Source organism: Asterias amurensis, chromosome 11, assembly GCF_032118995.1.
Source record: "Asterias amurensis chromosome 11, ASM3211899v1".
Lineage (NCBI taxonomy): Eukaryota > Metazoa > Echinodermata > Asteroidea > Forcipulatida > Asteriidae > Asterias > Asterias amurensis.
The window spans coordinates 4,555,844-4,582,561 of record NC_092658.1 but is presented as its reverse complement, the minus strand read 5'-3'; the positions used below and the strand labels follow the sequence as shown (position 1 = coordinate 4,582,561).

The window sequence follows — 26,718 nt, the reverse complement described above, 5'->3', positions numbered from 1 at the left end:
ACTGTCCATGTAGGAATCAGGTGTTACTGTCCATGTATAAATTGCGGTTTTTTGTTTTAGACGGTTTATTACCACACACATGTCATACGATTTGCTGACATGCGTTCCGTTGCATGTATTGCTGGTAAATTTGGCCACCGGCTCCGCGTGTTCAAGTAGATGGGTCACTACCCTCCCCCAGTTGTTGCCATGGGCCCGATCCTGCAAATATTAGGCGTCTCTCGTCACCATTCACTCTAACGCCAGCTCTTTCCTGTGCCAGTTTTATTATTTCACAAAATAAGCAGATTGTCAAGCTCCTCATCGCGGCCTTGGTGCAAGCATCCTTCTGCAAAGGGTGACGTTGTTCAGCAGGTTACATCCCGGCACTAAATGTGTGCCGACGTTATGTAGAGAGGCAACCCGAAGTCCCTCGGTGCACTGTAGGCCCCGGTAGATCTTCACGTATATTGTCTTCAGTCCGCTGTACATTGTGTCATCTGTCAGCTCTTTCAGTGCAGACACTAGATGGTTTCCTCCAAGAGTGTGGAACTAGGACGTGTACAGCAGCCTTCTGCAAAGGGTGATGTTGGGGAGCAGGTTTCCTCCCTGCACTAAATGTGTGCCGACGTCATGTAGAGAGGCAATCCGAAGCGCCTATGTGCACTGTAGGCCCCGGTAGATCTTCATGTACCACTTCATATCTTCATATTTACCTGAACATAGTGAAAGTGGGGTGATAACTATAGAGACAGTTCACCTTCCCACCATGGTCTCCTTTCTGGTGCATTCTTCTTTGCAAGAGCCTCCAAAGCTTTCTTGCAGACCATCTTTTCTCTGCTTGGCTTCGAATAACAAACCTGCCTTCTCCATCAGCGACAGCTGCCTTTTTTCTTGAAGGCAGCCTTTGTTGTTAAAAGTATCTCAGCTCTCTTTTTGTTTGCTGCAAGAGCTCATATTCTTTTGCATGCACCTTTTTTGAATTCTTGTGCATGCATTATTCTGTTTTGAATGCAATAAATGAACAACAGAGAATCAAACAACAAAGATTCCAACAAATTAAAATCTGTCGTTTTTCGTAGATTTGCAATTTTTCTTGCAAGTGCAGGCTTTCCCTAAGTGGATGCTGGAATTGCTAATCTGGCTCAATAAAACCCAACACTTTCTGCAATGTCAAAACCTCGATTGACTAGCACAACATCTCCTTGCAGCCGCTTCGCCATAACTTGATATATCATCAGAAAATTTCTTACTTTTGCCTTGAATTTTCTCCATTGATTGGGTTGAGAAACTCGGTGCCTCCTCATCTCTCTCTCTGCTTGACCTCGATGATCTTAATTCTTGGAAGTAGAAACTCTTTCTTATTCCTTTAGTCTAAAACCCACTATTTTCTGTCAAATGTTCATCGCTGACTCTACCTCCCAATGCTTTTGAAATAAAATAAAAACATGTGGTGTAATGCCTATTTGATATTTCACCACTTTGTGATGCTTATAATTTGAGCTCTTGGCAATAAATTACTTGGACAATCTATAAATATTTCAAAACAATCAATCATAGTTGCTACTTTGTCACCAAAGGCTCTCATGAAATCACAAGGAACATTTCTTCTTAAAAGTTCTTCTTCAGGTCACACGATGAGATGACATAATCTTAAATCCATCATATGTATCCACTTATCAAAGTAGTAACCATTGGGATATTAAACCTTTATGCAAGATCTTGAAAGGCTAAGTTCAAATGTAATTGCATCATAGCTTATCTAAAACAAACTCTTGGAACTGTGAAGGAGCATTTCTATGAGACGTAGCTATATGTGGAGCAATAAAAATTATAAGGGCTAGATTTGTGAGACCGGTATAAAATTATCATTCGCAAAAAATGTTTCATCAATTTTGTGATGTGTTTCTTTTGCGATATTCATACAGCTGCTGTCGTAGTTGACGCGTATCATCTTCACTTTGACTCGTGGCATGTATCTTTATGTCTGTGTTGATAGTTTGATAGGACGTACCTGCTGTCTCGAGCAAGTAAACTCTATCCCCCACTTCACTACAATCATGACTGTCTTTGGCTTCCACAACTGAATTCAATAAGTAATAAGTAGAGTAAAAGGTATCAACTGAATTCAAGGAAAAAATCCGTGTTGAAAAGAGGGGGGGGGGGGCGTATATTATTACATAAATTAATGTCTCAAAACAATCAATAATAGTTGCTACTTAATCTTCAATCCATCATATGCCCCCTTGTGCTGATCACATCTTACGTATAGGTCCTTGGCGGGCCAGCACGGAGGCAGTTTTAGACTGATAGGAGCTACTAGCTTGTTATCAATTGGAGTCGTCTGGGTCACCAATCAAAGGAGAAAATGTTGATGATCCTACATAATAAGCCAATCCACTGATTTGTATTCACCTCTGCTTAAAAAGGCAGTCTAAAAGCAACAAATTACTTTTAATAGGGCCTCTTTGCCCGAGTTATAAATGTAGTTTGAGATTATGAAATGCCAACCAACTGCTTGGTACCTTTAAAGGTGGGCCTGTTGGCACTGATGTCCTTGCTGCCTATAGTGGTCAGTTACAAAACTAGTGAAAGTAGGTGAAAATATAAAGTGCCCCCCCCCCCCCCTCATATGACCTCATATGAGAGTCTTTGGAAGCAGAATGAAGAATATTATTCAGTTTGAAACGAAACTTTGGAAATACATATATTTTATTGTAATACCGCAATCTTAAAAAATTCACAATTGTTCATACACAAACAAAACCATTTGTATTTTTTTTCCTTGGTTGATTTTTTAAGTGAGATGTCTTAGGAATTGCAAGAACATAATTTCAAGGTATTCAGAGTATTGTTTAATGGGAATTTCAATGCAATAGGAGATGACACACATATACTTGAACAGTAACCAGACACAAGAAAATTTAACTTTTGAAACAAGAAACAATTTTTGCAGTTTTACTATGTTATTTATTACATAGGTCATGCACTCTGTGAAATTCGGTGGAATATACATTAAAAGGTAATGTATTTTTTTTTTTTTTTTTTTTAAACAAGTTGACAACTTTGTACAAATGTACACTTTGTAAAAACTACAAAACGGAAACGATAAATGAATAGAAATACATACTATGTTATTTCATGAAAAGTATTTTGTAATAAACTGATTTTTAAAAATTAAAGATTTTGTTTAGTGTTTCTTTCTGAAGGCAGTCTGATTTAATAGTTGTATTTAAGTAGACTTCTAAGTTTACATATTGGCTTTGTTTAGATGATCTTTCCATTAAGGGAACTCGGCAAACTCCCACAAGGGGGGGTATAAATACCAAGCTGGCAACAGCCAATCTCAGTCATACAAAACATTGGAACCTCTATGCACAAATCAAAATACATTTCCCTTTGAAATTAAATTTGTACAGTTAAGTTTTATTGTAAATACATTTACATGTATACATGTAGGATTCAAACAATCAAATGGTTTATCTATCCAAAAACCAAAGGTAAACTTTCCCTTAAATTTAAAGTTGCCCAATCAAAGATTAAGTCCACCTTCCTGAGTGGGGTCCAATTTACTCTATGGGAGCCTAGGTGCAGTCAATAGACCTTCATCAATGCATCTTGCAATCAGGGAGATTTTCAAATTTGCTCATCAGTTTATTTTCAGAGCACCAGGGGCCTTTCGTTGCACTGCTTTCACATAAGCGAAGAATCCGCACTTCCAAAAGCAGAGAATGCTGTGATAAAATCAAGCGTATTTTACAGGTCGAGCAGGGAATTGTTTGCTTTTTGCACATTATACTAGGCATATACTTTGCAAATGCAGCTAGTGCAGAAATTCGGCGCTTGCACAGTAAGCGGAGTATGGTGAGCGCCGAATTTAGCAGTTAGCAGAGTCATGAGGCTTGGCCCTTTCCTGATGCAAAGAAGTAGTAAAATATACTTCATAAATTATAAAGAATACAAATTACTTTAAAACATGTACATGTACCAGTGCGCAAACCTGATCAGGAAAAACATACACTGACCTACAATGTACTTCATTCCAAAACTATATTATGTACATAAAAATAACTTGATGTATTAACAATGCCATGAGTTTCTCTTAAGGATATCATGTACACATAACCTACACACAATGTAGAAATATTAAGTGTTCTCCACATGTTATGGTCGTTATTCATTGACATCATAACGCCGCCATCTTAGTTGTTAAAAGGTGATGAAACATTAGCCTTGTCCGAGGCTCTTTACACAAGCACAGACCCGCTCTGAATTCACGAACTGCAGATACTATACTGCATGGAGTGTACATAGCAGTACTTGATACCATGGGGTCGAAGAATGGTTTTTCAAGGTTGTACCTCGTACAAATGAAGCTGCAACTGACCTGGGCCCAATTTCATGGCTCTGCTTACCGCCGAATTCTGCGCTTACGATCACGATTCCTCGCTTACGTGCAAGCGCCAAATGTCTGTGCTAGCCTTGTAAGCGTAGAATGCCTAGTAAAGTACGGACGTGCAGAAGCCAAAATTCGTCGCTACCCCATGAAATACGCTTGTCGTAAGCACAGAATTCCCTGCTTCCATAAGTGCCGATTCTGTGCTTACTGTAAGCAGAGTCATGAAATTGGGCCCAGGCCTTGTTGTACGAGGTTAAAACCTTGGAAAAACATGCTCGACCCCACAGTATCAAGTACTGTTATGTACCGTGCGGTTCAGTATCTATGCAGTGCGTGAATTCAGAGCAGGCCGGTGGTTGCGTAAAAAGAGCCTTGGACAAGACTTATGAAACAATGGATAACACACATGTTGTACGCATGGTGCAGATCAGGGGCCAATGAACTAGCATCCTTCGACCTCTAGCTGAGGGCGCCCTACTCATTATGTTGTCATTGCTGTGATAGTCCTGGGCCAATTTTTTATGAAGCTGCTTAATCAGAAAACATTGATTTACAATTTTACAGCTCAGCAAAACTAAGCAGGATACCAGTTACAACTACTGAACATGAAATGCTATTTTGGCTGGTAACCTTTTTGTGGTAAACAGGATTGTGTTGTGCTTAAGCAGCTCAATGAAAATGGTCCCTGATTACAACAAGTCCAATTCCACAATCTGTACACTGCACTGTTAGCTTGGTATAGCGCCCTCATGGTCCAAAACCAGAGACAGTAATCTGCAGAGAAGAAAGAGAAAATATTAAGAGAGGCCTATGGAGTGTTTTAAGTTATTAAAGACAGTGGACACTATTGGTAATTACTCAAAATAATTATTAGCATAAAACCTTACTTGGTGACGAGTAATGGGCAGAGGTTGGTAGTAGAAAACATTGTGAGAAACGGCTCCCTCTGAAGTACATGTAATGTAGTTTTCGAGAAAGAAGTAATTTTTCATGAATTTGACTTTGAGACCTCAGATTTAGAATTTGAGGTCTCGAAATCAAGCATCTGAAAGCACACTACGTGTGACAAGGGTGTTTTTTTTTCTTCCAATAATATCTCGCAACTTTGACGACCAATTGAGCTCAAATTTTCACAGGTTTGTTATTATATGCATTGTTGAGATTCACCAAGTGAGAAGACTGGTCATGCTGTTCGTTGACATTTACCAATAGTGTCCACTGGTAAACCTTGTAATAAGTACAGCATGGTATATGAAATGGCATGACATAAGTTACTTCAGACAACAGGCCCTCCATTGATATCTCGCACAACCTTTGAAATGCTAGCATTTCTCCAGAGGAGCAATGCTAGCATTTCTCTAGAGGAGCTACATAACTTACTGCCTATGCCTGCCAAACTATAAATAAGGTACAATGTATGACATTTCACTGTGAGTCAGAGCTGCACAACTTCCTTCATGTGCATATAGATAAAAGCCAACTTGAGCCCTGGCTCTTTGCTAATTTCTTATTCTGGTCATTATGCTTAATATCTACAGAACTACCTTTAACGACACTGGACACTATTGGTAATTGTCAAAGACCAGTCTTCTAACTTGGTGTATCTCAACATTATATGCATAAAATAGAAAACAATTGAACAAAATTGGTCGTCGTAGCTGCGAGATATGAAAAAAAAAAAAAAAAAACCTAGTCACACGAAGTTGTGTGCTTTCAGATGCTTGATTTCGAGACCTCAAAATCTAATTATGAGGTCTCAGAATAAAATTTGTGGAAAATTACTTTGTGGAAAGTTGTTTTTCTCAAAAACTCTGTTACTTCAGAGGGAGCCGTTTTTCACAATGTTTTATACTATCAAGCAGGACAATTACAATAACGAGCCAATAAAGGATGATCTCAATATGTCAACTATTACCTTTTTATGGCCAAATAGACATCGCAGATACCGGTTAACATGGTTAATAACCATTTTACTCTCAAAATTTGCATTTAGTAATAAATAACTCGAGTCAAAAATGCACCTGGCCGCGGGGCTTTTTCAGCCGAGAGTCAAAAACAGCTTATCTATTATAATGACCCTAGACGCCAGTGACGATTTTCCCCTATTGGTTTTGAACACAGTTCTCCAGCTTTGGCATTTCCACACCAAATAGCCGCCACTGACGTCACGATTTCTTTGTCGCACGGGCTTGTTTAACCCCACGTTTTTCAGAAATTTGGCTTGGAGCGTTCTGGAGAAAAACCCATTTTTACCATGTTTAACGTGAGGTAAGAGACACATTATATTTTATATGTTTCCTGGATGGACTGCAGCTGTTAGAAAACTGTAATATCTATATATTTGAGATCATCCTTTATAGGCTGTTTAAGTACAAGGGCTGACCTACATGTACTCATTCATATGGTGTAGGTTTTAATAGACTTTTGAGGCTATAACTAATCACAGTTTTTCTTCAAACAAAATCATAAATCAGACAAAAGTATAAATAATATCATGCCTGTGGACATTAGAGAAGGTGGATTCAAATCATAGGCCTAAGTGCTGGAGAATTTAATAGAATCTTAATTGTATGTAACTCAACAGTTACGCAACAAAATCCAACCCTGCCTACAAAACGTGTGTAAGTTCAGTGATTTTCCTCAGTGGAACTTTTTCACACTGCTAATCTCCTGTATGTCACCCTTAAACCTCAATGATTGCTAGACGGAATTGAGCTTGACATTTATAGATAGCATCCTCACGGGATATCTGGTTCTTATCCAGAAAGTGGAAATTGGAAACAGACTTGGCAGGAAGTAGTTTCTGTCAAGTAGTTCTGGGTTCAAGGATTAAAATAAAAAGGCAAAACCTTTTTTGTCTGTCTCTGTATCACCATGACTATCTCTCCATCTACTTTTTGGTTTGCTCAGTTGCTGCTAAGTACCATACATTTCAAGGCACTGGACACCTTTTGTAATTGTCAAAGACCAGCATTCTCACTTGGGCCCAATTTCATAGAGCTGCTAAGCACAACAATTTGCTTAGCATGAAATTTCTTCCTTGATAAAAACAGGATTACCAACCAAATTTCCACGTGATTCAGGACAAGCAAACAACAGCTGAATACCAGTATTAAACAAGCAATATATGCAACAAGTGGAAATTTGGTTGGTAATCCTGTTTTTATCAAGAAAGAAATTTCAAATTTGTGTGCTTAGCATCGCTATGAAATTGGGCCCTGGTGTATCCCAACATATGCATAATAAAATCTGGACTGAATAGGTCATCGAAATTGCAAGAGAATAATAAAAGAAAAAACACCCTTGTTGGTTGCACAATTTGTGTGCTTTCAGTCGACAACCCCAGCAGGTCACTAATTGTGCAACATTATTACACTGTATCCCTTTATCTGTCTAGTAAATATAGATGATTTTGAGGGCCTACAAAATATTAATGAGGCCAATGCTCTGTTTTCTCTCATTTTATTTTTTTAGCGGGGTGCACCATTTTAGTTAGATCAAGTGATAGAGAAGTACAATTGTACCAGAGGGACACCGTTGAACATGTGATCAGACGCTGAACCACGTTGAGTTGATTAGTTGGTTGTAAGGTCAGTAAACAAACATGATTGATCCATGACTGGGTAAGAGTTTGTAGATTCTCCTGGGGTGGATGTGGGAAGTACAGAGGAAGGACTGGGAGGGGATGACATGTTAACCTGTTTCACTAACACATTTAAAGCCATTATACACTTTCGGAACAGAAAACAAAATAAAAGTTCACAGATTTACAAATAACTTACAGAATTTACAGAAGGTAATGGTAAAAGACTTCTCTTGAAATATTATTCAACGAAATGCTTTACTTTTTGAGAAAACATTAAAACAATTATCAATTCTCGACATCGAGAATTACGGATTTATAGTAAACACATGTCATTACACGGCAAACAGCGGAAACAAGCGTGGATTTTCCCGTTATTTTCTCAGTACATGCCTACTAGGGCTATTAGCAAAAACCAAAATGCGTCAAATTAATGGGTTAAAAGAGGTGTAAAGAAACAAAAGAAGAAAAAAACTTACTGATTGTTAGGAAGACCATCAAATGCTGTCTTAAGAGTACCTGAGAAAACAGAAAGAACATCCGATTACCAAAAACAATAAAGCAGACTATTAATTTTTAATGTTTTGTTTTATTTAATCTTAGCAGTGCCCTGTATCACAATTGTGATGCTAAATCATCTGTTAATTACTTTTTATTTAATTCATATATTTTTTTGTTTATTTCTTGTGAGGGAGGTGGTTGGTGAACAAAGACAAAATGAGCGCGATGTGAACCTGTGACTTATGAAATGACCAACTGAGTTATCTGGCCCATATGTTGGTGGTCTCCCCAATATCTCAATAGCATTCAACCTGTAACTGCTGTGTAGCCAGGGATTACTCTCAAGTTAACAAAACTACCTGTGAAGCGGCAGCAGAGGGACCACCTTAAAGGTAGGCGACTTTTCAATTTTAAAGTAATAAACCACTTCGCAGAAAGGCCCTTTGTAAAAATGAAAATAGCCTTGCCCTCTCAACTCCAAGGCTTGGTGTTTTATACAAAGTCTGTTGCCAATTTAATCGGGACACTGCTTAGGTTAATTGCAGTTAGGCAAAATATAGCATATTTGTGACAGAAAATTGTTGGGACAATTCTTATAGAAAGGTTTTGAACAAATAGAAAGGTTTGAAAGGTACTTACTTTTAGAACTGGCTAGTGCCCCTGTCGACATGGCTACCTGCACTACTTGAGCAAGTCTGTCCAAGGAAATATGAATAACCTCTTCGTCAACAACATGGCCTCCATTCAGCAGCCTCTGCAGGCTGTTAATAGCGCCCTCTATGTCCCTAACCGACACCAATTCGTCAAGCTTGACTTTGGATGGAAGTGACGACCGTTGTTTTTGTCTGTTCTGAGTTGCGAGGAGCGCCTGGAGGATGCCAAGATGGAGCTTGGAGTAGAGATGATGCTCAGTGGATTGCTCCTCTCTGTGGGTAGTGACGTCAGTCTTGGAGATTGGTCTGTTGAGGACTAGCGGAGAAGTGACGCATGCCTTGATCAATCCCGGGAAGGGTCCCTGGAGCCGCGATGACCCCTGGTCTTGACCTCCGCTGTGGAATGATGGGATACCTGGTGGGGGGTTCAGGAGATGCTCGATGAATATGAGTGGACGTTTGTTGATCCAACTGGCTATTACCTCCAGTAATGACACTGGTGGTAAATTCTTCTTCTTTGGATCTGAAATGCAATGTCAACCAAAAACAACTAAGCAACTACAAGTTCCTGTAATCTTAAATTCACTAGGAAATAAGTTTTGAATAAAAAACACCCATTATACAAATTATTAACAGTAATGAGAGAATTTCGTGAAACAAAATTGAATTTGTAAAAAGTTAATGTAATCAAAAAGCTTATTGCACCACTTGTTTACAATCAGTTCCTTATTAAATTGTTGCTTATCCGGGAACTCTACTTTGTTCTTAATTGCTCAGCAAATACCATTCATTTATTCATTGGTGGTTGATTCATTCAAAATATTCCATAGCAGCCAAAGACTAAATTGCGGACATTTTGATCAAGTCAAAAAGACCTGGCTCTTTGCAAACCGAGCAGCATTGGCTACAACTAAGGCCATTGGCAGCAGCTACAGGGCAGAAGAATGGTGATCCAGGCCATGGACTGTGTCCAACAGAATGAGAGGGTGTGGCCAGAAAAATAAGAGAGAGTATGAAATGGGGGGGCAACATGCAGTCAGACAACGGGAGCAAAAGCCAACCGTTTGACCCAGTTTGCAGTCATGTACCTACCTCTATCCACATCATAAAGTGCAGCCAGACACGCCATGAACCGACTCACAAACAGGGGTGAAGAATCCACAAGGTCCTTGAGTAGTGCTTTAGCATCTGGAATCAAGATGCAAAAGTCTTGCACGATACTCTGAGTGAGTGCCAGAGTGGCCTCTGATGCTCCCTGTGGATTAACAACAGCCAGGATTTATACAGTATTCAACTACTGTTTTATGTTTACTATTTAAGACATTTGCACAACACTCTGATTAAGTAACAGAGTGGCCTCTGATGCTCCCTGTGGATTAACAACAGCCAGGATTTATACACAGTCAACTACATGTTTTCAACTACTATTTCATGTTTATACCATTTAAAGGAACACGTTGCCTTGGATCGGTCGAGTTGGTATTTGAAAAGCATTTGTAACCGTCTGTTATAAAATGCATTTATGGTTAGAAAGGTGTTTTAAAAGTAGAATACAATGATCCACACACATTTGCCTCGAAAGTGCTTGGTTTTCCTTTTACTTTGCGAACTAACACGGACGGCCATTTATGGGAGTCAAAAATTTGACTCCCATAAATGGCCGACCGTGTTTGTCAACGAGGTAAAAGGAAAACCACGCAATTTCGAGTGATACTTGTGTGGATCATTATATTCTACTTTTAAAATATCTTTCTAATCATATGCATTTTATAACAAACGGTTACAGAAACTTTTCAAAGACCAACTCGACCAATACAATGCATTGGTTCCTTTAAAGACATTTGCACAATAAACTGAGTGGGTGACAGAGTGGTCCCTGTGTATTAACAACAGCCAGTAGGTCAACTACTCCAAACCATTTGAGACATTTGATTTGAATGTACATGGTAAAAGGGCATGATACACAAGGCAAACTAGCATTCCAAATCAGGATTTATGGGTTTGGGCACTTTTTATACAACACAAAACAAAATTGTCCACAGATTTTAGATTAAACTTACATTGTTTAAAGATAATGATAGCAGAAAGCTTCCCTTGAAATATTATATGCTCCACTTTTTGATAATTAATTAGTAAAGAAATTTCACTGAACAAAGTTTTTGTCTCAAGTGAGACAAAAATTATTTAAGCATGTACAATGGATTTAGGCGACTCCTGAAAATATTGCTCTGTATGTACAAGATCAAGATCTGCAATGAGTTACTCAATACTTACCTTTTATTCATTTGGTGTCTTTGTAACAAAAAGTGTAATAATGATTGTATGCTTATTTATATTTCACCATTCAGTGCTAAAAAGGACAATATATTAAGATTATTTGGTTTGCGGTTACACCGTGTGTTTCTACTTGCCAGGTAGAGTTTGTTCTTTAGAGAACTGTCTTTCTATATTCTACTACTGCGGAGTAGATTTATCAGATTGTTCGGGAGACTTCTGAAAAGAACTGTCCTGCTTTATAACTACTACCTGGGTGGAAGGTATATAAAATTGGCTGGGACTACTACATGTACTTTAGCTAATAGGATCGTTATGAACTGCACTTACCGCGGAGTGAGTCCTTAAATTGGTCTATAAATGAACTTTGAAAACTAAACTGATAATTATTTGTGTACCTGGTTGTGGATCAACACAGCAGCACAGTCAAGAACGGGGATACAGTTAACAGCAACAGCCATGGAGACTAGTTTACTCAGTGCTCCAGTCCTGTGTTCATCGCCGATCTGTACGGGTCCTGCTTTACAACCGAAGAAGGCATCAAAGACATTGTGTCTTGTGATCAGGTTCTTGCTGATCTGAAAATGGTTGCAAAGTTCTTCCAGGAGTCGCAGTTCTTGAATGGCCGACAATTTTTGCTGTGAATGGAAGAGGGATATTAGTTTCTTGTTTAAAACAGACACATCGCTAAATCACCAAAGTAAAATACCCATTTGTATTTCTTTTTCTGACAGAGGTGACTGAATGTTGGTAAACAGAATGAATGTCTCAATTGGGAAAAGAAGACACAATTGTTTGGATACCAGGAATGAAACGTGAACCTTTGTCTTTAGTTTATTAGATCAGAATCAAAATGAGTTAAACAAGTTCTAAGAGATGATCTTTCTCATTTGTCTTTTTATTTATCCTCACCAAGTCGTCAGATTCATGTGTCTTTTATGCTTCTTGTACTTAGTTTACAGTTTTTGTTTGTTGTACTCTAAGTTTTAAGAACTCTGTGGAGATTGTCTAATAAACAAACAAACAAAGTACCTGCACTCTACTTGTACCAGAATTTCTGTAGAACACAAACTCTGCGATGAGTTGACGGACGCATTCCTGATTTGGGAATTTCCCGGGAGGAAAATTCTCACATTGTACAAAGTAGCGATGAATCCACTCTAGTAATGTACGCGTTGCTCGGGGGAAATCTTGGCGCTGTAGAGTTTTACGAAGCTCTGGGAGTCTTAAGTGGGTGTCAGAGTACCACAAACATACGTCCTCTGAAAAGATATCAAATTGAAGTAAAACTGATTAAATACCATCCACTGCGGTTTTATAAATACACTTGTAGATTAATCCTTCTTTTGGATAATCTATGCCAGCCTGCAATGTATAAACCTACCACAGTTTATCTTCTAACTTTATAACCTTCTCATTGTCTGATCTTTAATATCATCCATTGTCATGTAATAGTCATGACTTCGAATGATTAAAAAAAAAACATGTCCATGTTTAGAGTAGACACTTCGGGTGTGTAAAGTAAAGCGTTATATAAAAATAATTAGTTATTATTATTATTTGGGGAGGAAAAGTTTCCGTATGGCGCCACCACTTTTTCATTCGAAATAAAATAATATAGTATCTAATTTACCCGATTGATATATCCCTTTTTGTAAAAATGAGTGAAAAAGTGGTGGCGCCATACGGAAAGTTATCCGATAATTGATATGGATGCATCAATCCCCATCAATCAATCAAAATCAAAACAGAAATCAATTTGAATTAAAATAAAATAATTTTTTTTAAATTTTTTTAAGTCTGACCGATGATAGAGTGATCAGAGCAGAGTGAGGGTTAGAATCACGCTCATGACACTTGTTTGTCCTTGTTGGGCAAGATACCATTACTTTATAGACTGTAAAATTCCACAATACATGTAATAAACTCATTCAAAACAAAACTAAAATGCACGTAAATACACACCTGGACCAATCGTGTAGGACGCCATTTCTTGTCTAATCGCAAGGGCGCCACCAATAGTTGAGTATTCACTAGGGTCTGCGAAATAACTGCATTGATTATTATTGGTCTCCATGATAATTTTTATTATGAGCCTGAAATTCCCTGAAACAGTGCACAGCAGGCGCTGCAACAGCTGCACTGATGTAAGGTTATTACTTGTTTCTTCCTTGAAGATAAAATAGGGTCACAACCTATGTTCACAAAATCGAAATACTGACAAATCTAGCTGGAAAATTAGTTTCAGCTGCCATAACTTGACGGGTAGAGGCCTAGCAGTGTATCATTAAATTTTGCCTATGCCTACTGTTATGCACACAGCGATCTCAAAGCACTCGAGTGCGGAATGTGCATACCTGAGACCCATTTGGCATCTGAGAACAAAAGAGGTTCAACAATGGACCTAGAGACATTCCGTTGACTTACCAGCACTAAGGGGCTATTAGTTTTGTCTTCTTTTTGAAGAAAAAAAAAACAGGAGCACCACCATCCCACCGCTGAACAAGATTTGTTTCAATCCCCCGAAAACTCCGAAACCCTGACCATGATTTCCCGTGACCCGCACGACCGAAATAAAATAATGGATCAGATGCATTGTCCCCGCTCAACCACCCCACCCCAACCCAAACCCACCGGCCAGATAATATAACTTATTCAGTTTTCCCACCCCAACATTACTGCAGCCTGCATGATTGACGATGAAGATGTTCTCAATCCCTTAGTGCAACGGAAAATCTGATGCGAGGTCCATTTTTTGGACGATTCAACCCAAAATAATGTAGATTTAAATATTTTTTGGCTATTGCTTTTATGTATCCACTGATGATGGTTAGTTAAAAACTAAAAAGTGCTTGGGATTGTATCATTGTCTCACACCACATCAGCCATTTTTGTCCGTTTTCATGTGAAAGAATGGTTTTTGTTTTGAAGACAGCATCATCAGCTGTTAACTTTTGAGCAATGCAACTCATTAAATCAACAACTATGGAAGGATGCCGTCCACCGATTTACTGGTGGCAGTAAATCGGTAGCCGGCATCTTTTCAATTAAATGTTTTTTAAGCCGATACGCGCCTGACCATGTCTGACCTAACCCAACTTGACCTGACCCGACCGATCCGACCTGACCCAGTTAGCCTTACCTCATACTATGGCAACATGGTCATGTCTTGCAACATGTACCAAAATATTGATATCAGAGCAAATAATTTAATATTTCTTACAATCTTCGGTTACATTTCCCTTAAACCCAAGTTCAATTGCTAAACGTATAATTGACCCTGGCCCCATTTAAACCGATCAAGCATCATTGAAAACACGTGTTATTGTGATCAACACTGATTCATACGGAAAACGACACTGCTGCACTCTTGGATGAGGCCTCTGGTGCCGAACAATTACTGACTCTCGAGCCTGGTCCTATAAAACACACAATCTCACTTTCGGTATTAATATTACTCGGTTTGAGAAGTGGAACTTCACATAATTGCAGAAAAACTACTTTTTGTAGTGGTGTCGGTCTTGTTTATTCGCAAACTGGGATCTACAATTTTGAACAAAATGTCATGCAGGGAAAGGAAGTTCGTCTCCATGTTAGTTTGCCTTGTAATGACTTTTATAGTCTGTGATTCTGTACCTGTATACACGGATCTTTTGATGAACCCGGATGATATTTCTACACTCGTCAAAGCTGCGGTATGTATTACCATAATCTTAGGCCAGTACTCTGCATACTTTAAGGCACGAGCTGGACACGTTTTACTCGAAATAATTGTTGGTAGTAAAACTTTGTGGTGAGGAGCAATGTAGAGCTGTTGATAATATTGTGAGAAATTGCTCCCTTTGAAGTAACGTAGTTTATGAGAAAGGGGTAATTTCTCACTCAAATAAAATAAAATAAAATACTTCAGGCCCGAAGCCTTCTATATTATTAAATGCATCTGAAGGCACACAAAGTTTTGCGACATGGTGTTTTTTCTTCTTTCTTTATTCTCTTGCAATTTTGATGTGACCTATAATTGGGTCCAACATTTTCACCGATTTCTTGTATGCATGCTGTGAAACACTTTGAAAATAGTGAGAACACTGGCCTTTGACATAAATTTTACCAAAAGGTGTCCAACAGTGCCTTTAAGCATTGTCGATACGTTCTTGTGTGATTATCTAACTTGTACGATGTATAATCTTTGGCAAAGTATTCTCTACTGGCATGCACCATTGTTATAAATTGGTTATTAATTTGTGTCTATAATAATGTGCAATGGCTCAGTGATAGTTTTACCGCCCAAAACAGTGCCTCTTTAAACATATGAAGGCGTTGGTACAGTTGCTAAAATAAACGATTAACAATAAATAGTGATGGAAAATTGGTGTGGAAGAGACAAAGGCTTATAGTTGACAGGGACACAAGTGTTTCCAACTGATCTCCAGTGTTCAGGCACTGAACACTGTTCAGGTACTGAACACTGTTGGTTATTGTAATAATCAAAATAATTGTGAGCATTATGTGAGAAACGGCCCCACTGAAGTAACGTAGTTTTTGAGAAAGAAGCAATGTCTCACTAATTAATTGTTTTAGAGGAGGGGGTCTTGAATTAAAGGCATCTGAAAGCAAAACAATTGTGCGACGAGGGTGTTTTTTCTTCTTCCAATGTTCCTCTCGCAACTTCGACGACCAATTGTTATTTTGTGCATAATGTTGAGATACACACGTGAGACGACTGGTCTTTGACAATTGCCAAAAGTGTCCAGTGTCTTTAAAGGTGTCGAGGGACGAGTACATAGCTGATTTCGACTCTGTCGACCAGGGAAAGAGATTTTGTTATGTTCTTTCTACTTCAAATTCACCCTTTAGAGCTTTCTGGCTGATTACGGCTTTATTTCCCCGGATAAGGGAAACGCCCCTCCAGACCTAATGGACGTAGCGGAAATGACCATAGCTGTAAAGAAGATGCAGAAATACGCAGCGGTCAACCAGACGGGTCGACTTGACCAAGCTACCGTGAAGATGATGAATACGGCCCGATGTGGTGTGCACGATGAACCCGATGAGTTAATGGATACGAGGATAGAGAGTACAGACGCACCCGGAGAAGAAGGAAACCAACGGCACAAGAGATACGCCGTGGCTGGTTTGAAATATAAATGGGACAAAACGAATCTTAAATACAAGTAAATAACAAATAATAATTTGTTTGCATTCTTAAGGAGGACATCATTGGTAAATATTGGAGAACTGTTGATAAAACACTGTTGGAAACGGCACTTTGAAGTCATGTTTAGAGAAAGATGTTCTCTCACCCATAATTTTTGATCTTGAGAGCTTTAGGCATAAAGCCTTTCTCAAACATCTGAAAACACACAATTCTAAGCAACAATGGTTCTTTATTTTCCCTTGCAGCTTCGATGACCAATTGAGCCCAATTTTCCATTTTTTTATTCACCACGTGAGGAAACTGCATTGGACAAAGTACCAAAAGTATACACTGCCAATATTTATAAAAATACCACTTTTATTTCTTACATCATCGGACAGACTTGACCTTATTAATTAAAGTTCATGTTTTCTTACTACGGGGACACTATAGTATTGAGTAAATATATTTTTAGCTTCATGTTTAAAAACATACTTGATTTGAAGAATTTGATTTGTTTTGAACTACTCCTATGAAGAATCGGTGTAATAGTTTGAATGATAAATCTATGTTTCGAAAACCCTTTTAAAAAGTTTACTATTATTTGACTTCATTTAAGGATTACTAATTACCCAGACAACTCCAAGTCCCGAATCACCCCAGCCCAGGTAGACCAAGATACAGAAAGGGCATTTCAACTGTGGAGTGACGTCACACCTCTGTCCTTCACTAAGGTAAAACGCCTTATGTCATCTTTTCGGGAAGCCTGTTATCTTCCAAACACTCATTCAGTGGTTTCGATTTCAAACCATTTCATATATAGCCTAACCCACAGTTACGGGTAAGCAAACCTTGCTTGGGTTACATGAACGGCCGAATGTTAGCAGAGCATTCAATCATGTTAACATACGAAGTGACCAAACTAAACATTATCTGCAAACTTTCAATCAACAAAATAGTTCATTACATGATTTGTTGATTTGTTCCCCCAGCAACACTATTTCTAAATCTAGAATTGATAGAAACTATTGCTATAGCAATAGTTTGCTATTGCTATTGCTGTTTTGATTTTGCTATAAACTATTGCTATTGCTATTGCTATAGCAATAGTTTGCTATTGCTATTGCTGTTTGCTGTAGCACCTTGTAAACCCTTATAAGGTGCTAAATAATTGGGTCTCAGAATTCATCACTGCAATAACCTATCTTTCTGAAAGTTTGTATATACTCAGCGCCTTGAGTACCTTGTTTGGTAGATACGTGCGCTATATAAGACTTCAATATTATTATAAACTATTGCTATTGCTATAGCAATAGTTTGCTTTGCCAGTGCAAAGCAAAAGCAGATATATCTGCTTTTGCTTTGCATCTATGGCTTCACATAGTTTCCCAACCATGGTTGGCAAAAACTCGGGCTGTGACGTTGCAATAGAAAGGTCTATTTAGAGGTCAACCAGTGCAGTGGCCCTCAAATTTTCCCATCGCTACTACAAACTGTAAGTGACTACAAAAGGAGCAAGACTCATACTGTGGCTGCATTGGTTCGATTTGAGAAGTCTCGCGCGTATTTGAACACTGAGACCGTTAAAGTGAGCAAGTTTGAGAAACATGTCGAAATAGGTGTCCCAAAATGCCCGAATGATATAATGCGAGAGACTTGCCCAGTCTGTTTACAATGTTTTATACAAGACAATGGCACATCTGTTTTGTAACACGTATCACTATGCATTGGCCGCCATCTTTGATGAAACGTGCACGCCTGAAAGGCTATCATTGAACTTTCCCCATTGCTTTACATCAAAGATGGCGGCCAATGACGTCATGCGTAATCCATCTATTGTGTATGTTCCACCATAGGTAGAGGGTGACGAACAAGCCGATTTGAATATTTTATTTGGCGCCTTTTACCACACCGACATAGTACGAGACCCGTTGTTTGACGGTCTGAAAGGGACACTGGGCCATGCTTTCTACCCCAATAGTGGTTGGGGAGACGCGGACGGTGATGTGCATCTGGATGACTCTGAGATATTCACCCATCAAGAACATGCAGAAGGTAGACATTCCCCCAGTCCTCCCTCCAAACGTACCTTTTATTTGGGTTTGCTATTTTTCTTCTGAACAAGTTCCGCACAATTTTAAACTTTATTATAACACCACGGGGTAACATATTGCGATTTTGTAACGGTCGAGAACCAATCACGTGAAGTAATACAAAGAGGCTTGTTATACCTCAGTAACAAATTGTGAAGTTTTATTGGTCGAGAACCAATCACGTGGTGATCCTTAGCCCATTGTACCAGCCTCGCTATCATGGGCAGCGCGCTTTGTCGATACCTCTAGTCACTAAAAAGTCCCTGGGTTTTGTACACCCTCGGGGCGAATGGCACCCATGCGCTAGCGACCTAACAGATGTTGTCCCCATGGTGGCCCACTGTTGGCCCAATGTTGGCCTAATGTTTGTTTAGGGGTAGGAGTCGGGGCCCAATTTCATAGCACTGCTTAGCGGCCTATTTTGTGCTTACTGTGCGATTTCCATTTCATAGCGCTGCTAACCGTAAGCACGCGAAAAGGCATGCTAACCTTCCGGTGTTTACCGCACAAAAATGACGTCACAATGCAAGTCCATAGTAAACGCGCAATAAATGTTCGCCCAATTATTCTACTAAGCACGAACATTTGCTTACCGTTAAGCATGGCTATGAAGTTGGGCCCAGATGCCAAACACCATTCAAATGCCCTTTATATAGTTCAATCCAATTCTTTATCTTGAATTACTAGGAACTGATTACCTGTATACGGTAACCCATGAGATAGGTCACGCTCTTGGGTTGGCTCATGCTTCAGAAAAGAGCTCACTGATGTTCCCCTACGACAAGGGTTATATCCCGGACCTCAGACTACCCAAAGATGATGTCCAAGGGATACAGCTTTTATACGGTAATTTAATCTCTTGAATACTTATTGCGGATCAACTTAAAGATTAATCTCTGCCAATAACTGACATGACTGCATATTATATTATTTTACTCCATACGAAAATATACGGATTCCATACGTTTGGAATCCAATGTGTGTTTCAATCTTTACAGATACAAAAAAAAATATACCATGATAGGCCTAACTAACCTATGAACATTTCAATACCAAAGGTGGTTAAATTTTTGAGGTTATCTGTTGCCGAAAATTTAGTGAGAAATTATCTCTTTCTCATTACTTCAGAGGGAGCCGTTTCTCACAATGTTTTATACTTTAAATAAAGCTCTCCATTGCTTGTTACGAAGTAGGTTTTTATGCAAACAATTATTTTGAATACCAAAACGTGTCCAGTGCCTTTAAAGACAGTGGACACTATTGGTAATTGTGAAAGACCAGTCTTTTCACTTGGTGTATATTATGCATAACATAACAAACCTGTGAAAATTTGAGCTCGATTGGTCGTCGGAGTTGCGAGATGAAAGAAAAAAAAACACCCTTGTCACACGAAGTTGTGTGCTTTTAGATGCTTAATTTCGAGACCTCAAATTTTTAACCTGAGGTCTCGAAATCAAATTCGTGGATAATTACTTCTTTCTCGAAAACTATGTCACTTCAGAGGAAGCCGTTTCTCACAATGTTTTATACTATCAACCTCTCCCCATTACCCGTTACCAAGTAAGGTTTTATGCTGATAATTATTTTGAGTAATTACCAATAGTGTCCACTGCCTTTAATGATGCGGTAGTCAGAATAAAGTGTTTTTCCACTCCAAGCACCCTCCCACCCTTCCGTCCCTTTCGTCGAGTAAACCTAGCCAAACCGTCTACGGGGTTTCCTGTTTTTTTTTTTGTTTTTTTCTAACTGGTGACGAAGCCATTCCTCGAAAAAAAAAAAAAAAAAAAAAAAACCCACCACAATGACACAGTGTGACGTAACGAACCGTGACCCTTTGTAAATGTCTCGATAGGATTTTAATATCTCTAAAGTGGAATTCGGAGAATTAGTATTTGTGTTAAACAACAATTCAAGTTTGGAGTTCACATAAACAACGGGCCATTTTATAGTTTTCCGATTTGTTTAGCCCATTGTTGGTATAGGGCCTACTGTATAATTCAACAGTCACGTTTAAACTATGGTGCCGCACAGACGTCACTGTTGATGAAAGTGTATTGTTATTTTTTTACGAATCTACACTCAACTCAGGACTTTTCGTTGTGTTTTTCAAAAGTGAACGATAACATGATGTGCATACTCAGCTGAAAACATTTTATATATTTCAATTTCCAAAAACTTGTCCAAGGCAAACAATTTAAATAGTAAATTATAATGGTAAAATGATCAACAAATTAATTGTACTCGATAAGTAAAATAATATGCTTGTAAATTTTACAATAAAGTTATGACCAAACTTCATTTTACAAAAGTACAGTTTGTGGGTAAAAGTTTTAGTCAGAGACATAGACTCTAAAGTGTAAATTCATGACTATAATGTACTCGCCTTCGGCTCGTCCACTCTATCCACGAATCTACACCCCTTAACAATAACATAAACTGTTTGATATCTGCATTATAGGACGGAATCCACGGATTCTAGATGTACCTGATGTGGTTCCAGAGCATCCGATATGCAGCATTGGTATCGACAGCCTGACAATGGTCAAGAAAATACTCTACGTGTTCACAGTAAGTAAAACTACCGAATGTTTGTATGTCACTGAAACTATACTTATTCTTAACTTAAGGAGTCCTTATGTTATAAATGCCTTGCATTGTATCTTAGGCATGAAGGCGCAGGATTGATTAGATGCAATCCAAGTGGAGGAATTAAAAAGGGTGTATGTACTTTTTGTAGGACAAAAAACACAATGTCCACAGATTAACACTAAACTTACAAAGTTTGAAGATAATGATAGTAGAAAGCTTCCCTGAAAATATTACGTGCTGAGGTGCTGTAGTTTTGGGGAAATGGGTAAAACAATGTCATGAAAATAATTTTCGTTTCATGAGACAAAAATTATTTTAAGCATTTACAAACGTATTTTTATGACATTGTTTTACTCATTTCTCCAAAACTACATCACCTCAGTACGTACTATTTGAAGGAAAGCTTTTCACTATCATTATCTTCAAACCCTGTACATCTTAAAAAAGTACCCAAATCCTTTACGGGCCAGAATATGAATGGGAAAGCCCCTCATCAATCAGGGCCCAGTTTCATAGAGCTGCTGAAGCAGAAAATATTGCTTAACAATAATTGTTTGCTAAGCAGAAATGAGAAGGATACCAGTCAAATTGTACAATGTAGCATGTTATTTTGACTGGTAACATGATTCTGGTAAGCATGTGCTTAGCTACTTTGAGAAATTGGGCACATGATAGTACTATAGGGACTAAAAATCCTATCCACATGCAAGGCCCTGGTCCGAAGCAGGATGGAACGGGGTCCAGGGCGAAAGAAAGGCAGTAAGCCAACCTGAATTCAAATTGTGAGACCACAAACACACCTGTCCATAAATAATTACACCAATTACTGTGTTTTAAACTTGAAGGGAAACAAGTTCTGGAAACTCTCGATGTCTAAAAATGTAATCGGTCCAGAGGAAGGCACTTTAGCTAAGGACTACTTCCATAATGTTAAGGATGGCTCGTCGGCTGTGTATACACGATGGGACGGTAAAACTGTGTTCTTTCGAGGTAGGTCATGAATTCTTCAACACTGACAACGGGAGTTTTCATTTGATGTTGGAAAGGTTATGCCCCTATGTTCCGACACACATAGGGTTTTTCCAATAATATTCCAATAACCCGGACCCCAACCCTAACCCTAACATTAACCCTATAAACAATATAGTGAGAGGGGTTTGAAATAATGTCGGAACGTGGTTGTCTGAATATAGAGCAGTCACCTATGGAAAACCGTGTTATATTATCTCTTTTTAGATTTGAGAAATTATGACAAAGTATCTGCTTATAATAGTGGTGGTGGCTGCTTTGAAAATGATAGAAACTACTCGACGTTTCGATCAATAGGATGCTTTGACCGTCAGGAAAAAGCTCGAACCGGCTGTTACAGTAATCCATCATGGCTAAACAAAAACAGAATGGACATTTTGTATAACCTGAATGAAATAATAATCATACTTTCTTTTGTGCATAAAGGTAGAAATTACTGGATCTACGATGGCACGACAAAGGAGCAGAGAACACCTCTTAAAATAGCTACGCTTGGAGTACCTAAGGGGCCTTCTGCAGTCATGCATGATAGCAATGAACGACATACATACTTCTTCAAGTGGGCCAAGGTAGCTTCAACGAATGATAAGATTTACTTGCGCCTAATATGTAAATGTGGCACAGAAATCTCTTGAACAAATTACCACATACCATAAGATCATCTTCAACAGTTTTTGCTTTCGAGCGAAATCTCAAAACATATTTATTCCAGTGTATTATAAATTGCTAATATTTTTCTATGATTTGTTTTGAAGGTTTGGAAGTACGACGAGACAACCCAGAGCATTGTAGATGGTTTCCCCAAGGCAGCTCACAAATTATTCCAAGGACTGCCAGCAAAGAGCAGAGTACAAGCAGCATTCATTGATAAATCAGGTATATCATTATTACAAAGTAAATTTAAATTCAGCGTAATTTGTTTTTCACAAAACTCGGGAAAGTGAGTGCACAGTGCTAACGCACATCGATGTAAGGATGAAATCAACAAGTAATTTCATTTATCCCCGTTGCAAGTTTTTGTGTGATCTTTAATATGATGGAGCCCTCTTTTGTCGAAAATTAAACCCTTTTAAAGACAATGGACACTATTGGTACTTCAATCTTCTCACTTGGTGTATCTCAACATTCGCATACAATAACAAACCTGTGAAAATTTGAGCTCAATCGGTCGTCGAAGTTGCGAGATAATAATGAAAGAAACAACACCCCTGTCACACGAAGTTGTGTGCTTTCAGATGCTTGATTTCGATACCTCAAATTCTAAGTCTGAGGTCTCGAAATCATATTCATGGAAAATTACTTCTTTCTCAATACTACTTCACTTCAGAGGGAGCCGTTTCTCACGTACTATTAACCTCTCCCCATTACTTTCTGCCAAGTAAGGTTTTATGCTAATAATTTTTTTGAGTAATTACCAATAGTGTCCACTGCCTTTAAAGGAACACGTTGCCTTGGATCGGACGAGTTGGTCTATAAAGAGCGTTTGAAATCTTTTGTTATGAAATGCATATAATTAGAAAGATGTTTTAAAACTAGAATATATAAATGATCCACACAAATTAGTGTCACTCAAAATTGCACGGTTTTCCTTTTGCTTTATGAACTAACACGGTCGGCCATTTATGGGAATCAACAATTTGACTCCCATAGATGGCCGACCGTGTTAGTCGACGAGGTTAAAAGAAAACCACGCAATTTAGAGGTATATTTGTGTAGATCATTGTATTCTACTTTGTGCAATGTTGAAGCATGTTTGTGTGGATCATTGTATTATACTTTTAAAATATCAATCTAACCATTGCATTTTATAACAAACGGTTTCAAACGCTTTTCACACACCAACTTGCCCGATCCAAGGCTTCGTGTCCCTTTCAATGATACATAATTTGTTAATGGCTTGACATTTTTGGTTTGATGATTCTACAGGTGCCATACATCTTCTTGTTGGGCGTGAGTACTACCGGTTCGCGAATGGGCAGGAGTTAGACACCGGCTATCCCAAAGATTTCCTCGTTGATTATTTTGACTGTCAGCCACAGTAGTCTACCTAAAAAAGGTCCCATTTGGAGACAACTGTTCTATGTAAACTTTTTGTTTTATTATAAACTTTTAAGAACAGAAAATTATAATTGTTTAGAGCCATTATACACTTTCGGTAAACAGTATTGTCCAAGTCCCACACTTCGTGTATCACAACTTATATATAAAATAACAATCCTGTGGAAATTTAGGCTCAATCGGACATCGGAGTCGGGAGAAAATAACGGGAAAACCCAATCCTGTTTTCGCGCGTTTCGCCGTGTCATGACATGTGTTTATAACAAATCTGTAATTCTCGCTAACGAGAATTTATATTGTTTTACCGTTTTCTCAAAAAATAAAGCATTTCATGGACTAATGTTTCAAGAGAAGTCTTTCACCATTACCTTCTGTAAACCCTGTAAGTTATTTGTAAATCTGTGAACTTTTATTTTTTTCTGTACCGAAAGGGTCCAATGGCTTTAAAACAAGAAAACAGTTTTATTGTGAAGTTATTTCAGTATTTAAAGACTTCGATGAATATTAATTTGCATAGTTAAAAGTAAATGATACCAACGTAAATTTCAGTAAATTTCAGTAAAAATCGGTCAATTTATCAAATTATGGTTATTAATAAGCAGGACAAAATAATGCATACAATTTCCTTTTCGTGCACACATAAGTTGGTTTTTCTCATCAGATTCGTTTCAGTCATTCCATTTCGTTTTAGGCATTTACAACTGCGTAACACTGTGATCGTTCTTGAGTTGAGTTTATACTATCTTTTTACACACTTGTGGCTGGCTTTTACGAAACTGAACGAATCTTTCGGGCCTAACTGAGTATTGATTGAGTAATCTAGACCCGGGCCTTCCGTTTGACGGTTGAATGTTGATTTAAAGGAGCATTAATTATGAAACGTAATTGAATGAGCTGCAAGAAAACTATTCCTAAAAAAATTGAATATACTTTGTTTTTTTTTAGAAATCAAGAAATGTGACCCAATTAATGACTTTGTACTTCACAATGTCAATCGACATGAACAATCATTTGTTAATTTATATTAAACGTAAGTGTGTTGCAATGCTGATTTACAAAGCTTGTTATTTCCAGAAATTCCAGAAAAAAAACATGTTGATCATATTGATTTCAAAAGACAATGCTAGATATCGGGTTGTAGACAAAAGTGGGGTCAAGTTCACCACCTGTTTGTACCGGTCGAACGTACCTGCACTTGAACTTCCTAATACAGCACGCTATGACACTAAAGTACATGCACCCCCATATACCCCAATCAAAAACCCCGTAGCATGACGATCAAGGTAACCAGACACTTCAAATTGTTCATTATTAATAAACGATTGCCATGGCGACCCTTACATCCGAGTAGGACCAGCTCGCTGTGACCGTCTCTTTAAGCTGAAATCGCAGCAGTGGGTCTTGATTCGTATAGGATTCAAGCAGTGACGAAGATCGAAAAAGAGCTTCGCCAAGTTCACGGAATGAGAAACAGTTTTTCTAAGCCTGTCAGCTGGCCACATTGACCTCAATTCATATGACTTTATATGACAACTCATCACTGTGTATACTTTAACAAGTGTATTCTGATTCAAACGGTGAAAACAATCAATTATGATATCCTATTCCAGGAAATGTTCGTCCCTTTAAAAACAGTTTCATTTTTTTTCTGACTTAAGGTCATGAAATTGGGCCCATATGTCCGCACAGGACGTTCAAAATCCTGTTTTTTGTTTGAATAATACGCGGCTGCAGGCAAGATGGCATGACAGTAGTAACGCTGGTTGATAAAACGGGTGAAAAAGGGATATTAATTTTCAATATTATTTGCCTCAAGAAGATGGGAGGGTGCGGTTTTCCATGCACCAACTGCATTTCGTCTGATTTATTACTAATTTCCCACGTTTATCACGGTTTTCAAATGGGTACAACATGTCTGATATTATTGTACAGTTTTTATAGTTATGTACCGAGTGTATCCCAGGTAAGTTGAATAAAGGTGTTGGTTTAAAACCAGTGACTTTGTTGTGTTGCATTGTATGTACAGTAGGATTACACATTCCTCCAGCTGTATACTCGGGTTACGTAACCAATTCGTAATAAACAAAAATAACCTAACCTTCTACCAACGTTCAGGGCAGTTTGTGCTCCGGCGTGATGCCGTCAACATTTCCTAGACATTCTATATTTTATTTGGTGACCCCAGTGTACAACATGTAGTTTTTTTTAAATAAAAACTCTGGACTCAGAACTGATGATAAACTTGTTTTCGTCAATCCTACTAGTACTACTTCCCTGGAAACAACAACATAATTGGAATAAATACACTCTCAAATAAACGGTTAATGAACGATGAATTCAACTAGAAGGCGCATTACCTGAAGGTGTACACAGAGGGCGCTACACATGACCAAAAGGTTCTCTCACACATTAAGTCAATCATGACG

The 26,718-nt window shown here is 38.3% G+C and overlaps 2 protein-coding genes across 2 annotated transcripts; one reads left to right on the top strand and one right to left on the bottom strand.

Annotated features, from left to right (window-relative positions):
* Positions 1–1,888: 1,888 nt before the first annotated feature.
* Positions 1,889–13,466, bottom strand: LOC139944002 (integrator complex subunit 15-like). Its single transcript, XM_071940930.1, has 7 exons — positions 13,355–13,466; positions 12,422–12,651; positions 11,788–12,027; positions 10,208–10,370; positions 9,102–9,638; positions 8,441–8,480; positions 1,889–5,152 (listed from the first exon to the last, which is right to left on the bottom strand). The coding sequence occupies exons 1-7, from the start codon at positions 13,464–13,466 to the stop codon at positions 5,107–5,109; spliced, it is 1,368 nt and encodes a 455-aa protein (XP_071797031.1). The 3' UTR covers positions 1,889–5,106.
* Positions 13,467–14,775: 1,309 nt separating this feature from the next.
* On the top strand, positions 14,776–26,670 carry LOC139944268 (collagenase 3-like). The gene is made up of 10 exons (XM_071941256.1): positions 14,776–15,084; positions 16,244–16,560; positions 17,143–17,257; positions 18,380–18,578; positions 19,304–19,462; positions 21,075–21,184; positions 22,051–22,199; positions 22,665–22,803; positions 22,990–23,110; positions 24,161–26,670. The coding sequence occupies exons 1-10, from the start codon at positions 14,950–14,952 to the stop codon at positions 24,274–24,276; spliced, it is 1,560 nt and encodes a 519-aa protein (XP_071797357.1). The 5' UTR covers positions 14,776–14,949; the 3' UTR covers positions 24,277–26,670.
* The last annotated feature ends 48 nt before the right edge of the window (positions 26,671–26,718 follow it).